At 49.5% G+C, this 6,000-nt stretch overlaps 1 protein-coding gene across 1 annotated transcript in view; it reads right to left on the reverse strand.

The window, feature by feature from the left end:
• The window catches only part of DUSP22 (dual specificity phosphatase 22), a gene marked incomplete at its 5' end in the record, with an annotated part of 47,062 nt that extends 41,840 nt beyond the window's left edge, over nucleotides 1-5,222 (reverse strand). Inside the window, one exon of the mRNA XM_079712702.1 lies at nucleotides 5,202-5,222. Within this exon, the coding sequence (XP_079568828.1) occupies nucleotides 5,202-5,222 (21 nt within the window). The remainder of the gene's footprint in view (nucleotides 1-5,201) is intronic.
• Between the last annotated feature and the right edge of the window lie 778 nt (nucleotides 5,223-6,000).

Consider the following 6,000-nt stretch of genomic DNA (forward strand, 5'->3'; position numbering starts at 1 on the left):
TGGCCATGGACTTAACAGTTTGCATTTATGAAACGAAGAATCCGAGAATACTCTTGTGTGCACTTAGAACGGTGCCTTAAGCATCTATTTCTTTAAAATGAAATAAAACTGTAATGTTGAGAAGAAAAAACATTCAAGGGGTGGTGTGGAGAAGACAGAAACCACCAGCATGGAACCATGCATCCACCAGGCCCACAGCCGCGCCGCTTGCGGCATGCTCCCTCCTGCAGGACTCCTCTGTAGGCTGCCTGTGCTTGTCTTTCACGTTATTTCCCACTACAGGACCGAGCACGGTGCCTTGACGACAGCAGGAATTCCATACCCTTATTTGATGCACTGGTGACTGGACAGATGACTGAGTTCTGAAGGCAGCCACATCTGGTGCTCCACTGTGGGAAGGACAGCATCCAACAGCACAAGGATGTCTGACCGTCTAGCCCCTTCCCAAACTAAAACCATGCTTCTCAACCTTTTCAGCCTTATTCCACCTTCTGATAATGATTCAGTTCCATATCACACAGGGCTCAGGAGACTGTGAATGGAAAACCCCAGGCCAGTGGTTCTCAACTGTAGTTTTACCCTCCAGAGGACACCTGTCAGTGCCCAGAGAAATTTCTGGTTGTCACCATGAGGGGAGAGTGCTACTGGCACCTAGCGGGTGGAGGCTGGTATGCTGTTCACCACAATGCCGTGAAGCCCCCTCTGGGGTCCACATCAAAGAATGATCCAGCCCCAAATGTCAACAGTGCAGAGGTTGAGGAACGGTCTATGCCTAGGGGGACGTATTCTCCTTGCTCTTTGCCCTTGGACTATACTCCTTTCTCAGCTGTACTCCCTTGTCTTCCTGAGAAGTCATCCTAAAACAGGTGTCAACCATATCTAAAGCAGATGTCTTTGCTGTCACCGTTGATGGGAAAAATCCAAGAACACTAATAGCAGTGTATATTTGTACTTTACAGTTTGCAAAAATGTCTTCTAATACATTCTCATTTGCTTCTCCCAAGAATCTGGGTAGTAATTGGGGGAAGTAACATAAAGAGACTAGTTAAGCAAACCACCATCCCTATGAATCAAGGGCAATAAAGAAATTGATGCTCAGAAACACTGAGTGACCTTTTCAAGGACACACCCATGCAGTAGCAGAGTGGCAGACACCACAAATCAGACTTTCTGATAGCTGTGGCCCTCTCTTTCACAACAGTGGGCTTCTCATAGAAAAGTGATGCACCAAGCTAAGTGTTTGCCTCCCGCTGCCATGAGCAAGTTGCCCATGAAATACTGGGCAGCATCCGTTTCCACCAGGTAGGATGCTTTCAGGGGAAACAGGGCAGTGAGGAAGGAAAAGGCCACCAGACTGGGCAGCTGTGTGCTGGATGAACTGAACCAACGCTGGGTCCTTACAATCTGCCCTAGAATGGTAATGCTTCAGCCCACTTTTAGATCATTAGTTCAGGTTGCTCAAGATAAAAGCATGCATATTTCTCTAATAGAATGCTTGGCCAGAGAGATTAGATTTTTGTTTTTAATGGGCTATTATAGCACTTAAGACTAATAAGATGAGAATGAGGACTTTTCTTTACAGGCCCTCCCCCAAAAGATTTGGGGGTCAGACCTTTGAGAAAACTTCGACTCAGCTAGGAATTTTCAAAGGCTCCACAGGAACACATTTGCTTGCAGCAGCCTGTTTAGTTTAACCTAATCCTACTAGAGACACTTGCCAGACTGGCCTTCAGCAGCAAGGCGGGGCAATCTGCATGAAGCCAAGAGCTAGGCCACCTGGCTTTGAGACCAGGCTCTGCCACTCACACAATGGGTGACTCTGGCCAGGTCATCTGTAAAGCAGGGATGAACATGGCAGCACCTGCTTCATGGAGTTGTGGCGGGGATTCGTTGAGTTACTCCATGTGGTGAAGTCTCAAAACAGGCCTTGGCACACCATAAGTTCATCAGTGACTATAATTTTCGTCACTTTAGAGGATCTATTTGGAAACTGCACAAAAAACAATGAAAAAATAGTTGTAGTTGCCTGACTTAACCCTCTCCTCCTTATCAATATCAAACATGAAGGGAGAGAGGAGATGGCTTTTCCTATTTTGCACCTAATTTGGGACTCCGGGGAGCTTTTTTCAGTGTCTTCACAAATCACTTGGAATGAACTGGTATTCTAGTTCAAAGAAAGACTCTTATCTTCAACATCAGTGGGAACTGGGTTCAAAACCCAGTTCTGCCACTTCCTAGCATTAGGACCTTAGACGTGCTACTTAATCTGAGTCTCCATTTCCTAATCTGCACAGAGAGTAAGATAAGACAGACTAACTCCTAGGGCTACGGTGAGGCTTAGATTTATAAACTGCAGGCACGTTGTATGAGGCTCAAAAAAAAGATTACAACTGCTGTATTCTCTTCTGTTCCCTCATCATCTTTAATTGGCCAGAACACAGATGCTTCTTCCCCTAACACTCTCCACGTAGCACGCTGTGTACACCTAACTGAGATGGGCACGATATTCTGCCACACAGGAGACTGGGGGTGTATTGATGAGAAGATCCTCCACGAGGACAAAGAATAGAAATGAAAACTGCTGTATTCAAAAACTGCTGCATTGCTTAGTTCATAAGTTTCCTTTTGCCAAGGATGACCGACTTCTGTGAGACTGGAAATAAATCTTGTCCCAAGCACCTCAGGTAACACACAGCGCAAATAAAGTTTTCAGTTCCAAAGGCACTGCATTTTTATCTATAAAAGTTCTTAGAAAAGCATTTCTACGGCTACCACCTTATACTAATTCCACTACGTCTGCAAATCAACCATTCTTTTTTTTTTTTTTAACAGAGAAATGAAGCCTAGTTCCAAGTCACACACTAACACATGAGCAAATTCTAATTAAGGCTTTTAACTTCTCGCTTCCAGCAATCTACTTTGCCACGAAATAACCTTGCAACTTAGAGCAATTCTTCAGATCTCAGCTTAAACATCTTTTCTCCAGCATGATCCTTGGCCTGGACTGAATGCTGCTTTTAAGGCTGTGCTCATCACATCTACTTACCCGACTCTCAAGAAATTGCCTATCTTATCCTCTGGAGCCTCCACTCCTCCCCACCTTGTGTTTGTTTTCTCTCTCTTTCTCAAACACACACACACGCACACGCACACAACCCGTGTTGTGTAATACAGTAGCCATTAGCCACAGTGGCTTTGAGTACTTAAAATGTGGCTAATCCCAAGTGAGATGTGATTTAAGTATCAAATACACACCAGACTTTGAAGACTTAGTACAAAAAAAAATATACAAACCATTTTAAGAGTAACTTTATCACGGTTAAATGTTGAAACAACAATATTCTCAACATATTTCAGTTAAATATATTATTAAAATTGGTTTCTTTTTACTTTTTTAATGTGGCTACTAGAAAAATTTAAGTTACATATATAGCTCACATTATATTTCTATTGGGCAATTGCTGGTCTATACTGAAGGTTCTGTGAAAGCCCTCTGTCTGTGTTTTTTACCACTGCACCTCTCCTAGCCCCCTCAACCAGTACAGCACCTGGTTAATAGGAAGTACACAATAACAATTCGTTGATTTAATGGTGTCTCTAAATCTGTCTGTATGTATGTTTCCCCGTCTCTACATTGGAGATAGTGGCTCTACTTAAAATATAAGATGGTCATGAGAATAACATCATCAAGAAATGTAGTGCTTTCTTTGAAAGGTAAAAATCATGATATGAATATGACTGCTTTTGCTGAAAAGCCTGCAATTAATTTGGAACTCTTAGGCAATGATTTGTATTCCTAAACACGTTCTTTGAGTTATAATAGAAAAACATTACAAATTAAATGCTGAAAGAGGTGGAGAGTGAACACCTCAAGGGGAAATAACTGTAGGAAAACAACAAAGTAAAGCTGAGGTGTGACCACAACTAATGGGAAGGCAAACAGAGCCCACAAACTCGCAGAAGCCCCTTTATTGTTCTGTCTGCATTAAAAAAGCAAAAGCGCGTGGTGCTGACGGATTCTAGTGCTAATGGGGACATACATACTGCGAGTACTTATCCAAGAAAGAAAGAGTCTCTTTCCACCCACCCTTCCCACCAAAAAAGCCCTCACAAGGAATACCATTCTGGTTACCAAAAAACCTCCGGTACGCAGGCCTAAACCACACAATCGCCCTTTTATATAAACTGAGTCTCCATGACAGTGAACTTGACGTGGCAGGTGAAGAGTTAAGTGGGTACCTTTCCTACCTGCCTGGACTGCTGACACTCCAGCTGAAAGAACCCCAGGGCTGACAAATCAGCTTTATACCCACCCAGTAGGGAAGCTGAAAGCTCGCGGAGACGCGGGTGAGTGGAATACACCGGGGAAGAGAGGCAGACCAGGGACTAATCGCTGATCCAGGACCATTTCAAAGACCCGTGAAGATGAGGGCTTTTTAAAAAAAAGTTTTGTAAGTCTTTTCCTTAAACCAGTAGTACCAGATCAAAAGCTCCTTAACCTTGCGTTTGACATGAATACACCCCAGGCAACTCTTAACTGTAAGAGTTGGAATCTGGTCCCCTCCACCGGCAGGAAAGGCACAGACCGTCCCACGGCCTCGGAAGAAGGGTCTGGGGCGCCGGAGAGCAGAGCAAGCCGGGTTTTCTATTCCGGAAGGCACAGGTCGCCCTGCGCAGAAACCATACGATCCGGATAAATCAGCTCTGAATCTGTGCTCTCACCACCCGCCCCACCCGCCCCCCAAGGAATTAAAAGCACCTCAGGATTTAGGCCTCTGTCAACTTTTCTGTCCACAAGATAAAGTTATCTGCGCACACGGAAAGAAAAAATCTGGGAAGAGGAAATTACGGAAGAGAAGACACTTATCTACCCCACTTTAGTAATGACGTGGGTGGTGATGCTTCTAGAGCCGAGGCTGGGGGTGAAGGGGAGGGGAGAAAAGGCAGAAACCACAATCCTTGTGAGCTCAGCCCAAGTCGGGGTAGAACAAGCGCCGGCGCCGCTAAAGGGCACGGCTGGTTCTCAGCCACAAGCCGGAAGCGACGGGGCCCGGGGGCCTCGCGGACGCAGGCACGCGGAGACCCCGCCTCTCGGGGGCCCGGGGGCGCGGACGGGGCGCGGAGGGCTCCCCTCGCCGGCGAAGCCCCGCGCAGGCAGGCTGAGGAGTGGAGGCAGAGGGCAGGAACGAGGGACACGTTACCTTGTTCATCCCATTCCCCATGGCGGCCGCGCGGTCTAGCGCCCGGGGCGCGGCGGCAGGCGCACTGAGGGCATGTTGGAGCGGGCGGGGGAGCAGTGGGCGGGCGGGCAGGGGGCACTGCGCGCCCGCAGCGTAAACAGCAAGAGGGACCGGCGGTGCCCAGGCTTCTCTGTCCGCTGCGCTCCTGTCCCCCGCGGCTCCCGGGCTCCCCGTCCACCGGGCAGCGGCACAGGCGCCCCTGCGGGAAGGGGCTCGCGGCGCCCGCCCCCTCCCGGAGTGAGCCCGGCGCCTGCCACGCCGGCCCCCGGGACTTGTGGACGCGGTTCCTAGGGGCCCGGCCGGGGCGCAGGGATTATGTCTCCCGGGGGCCGGGGCGCAGGGACATGACTCCTGGGAGCGGGGGCCTCCAGGATTCTGGCTCCTCGGGGGCCCGGGCCCAGGGCGCACGCGCACCCCCGCCCCGGCCGCCGTCGCCCTGCGCGTTCCGAGACGGGGCGGGGCCGGTGGTCACGCAGGCGCAGCCCCTAGCCAGTGAGGCGTGTCACGGGTCGCTCCCCCGGGGTCAGGGTCACCAAAACTCCAGCAGGCCTTTCCCCGGGGCCACTGGGGGCCTGTTACCGGCAGTCGCCGCCCTGCCTTGACTGCCTGGGTGAATCAGGTGCTAATCGAAGCCTTGGTCTTGCAGGCTCCCCTGCCTGGGTTTTCTGAGTGCTACCGATTTAGGCCGGGTGGGGGGATTCCTACGGTCCTGCCGCACCCACGAAGAGCGAGAAGGCTCACCCGGTGGAGAAAGGTGGGC

The sequence above is a fragment of the Hyperoodon ampullatus genome, assembly GCF_949752795.1.
Source record: "Hyperoodon ampullatus genome assembly, chromosome: 10".
In the NCBI taxonomy this organism is placed as follows: Eukaryota; Metazoa; Chordata; class Mammalia; order Artiodactyla; family Ziphiidae; genus Hyperoodon; species Hyperoodon ampullatus.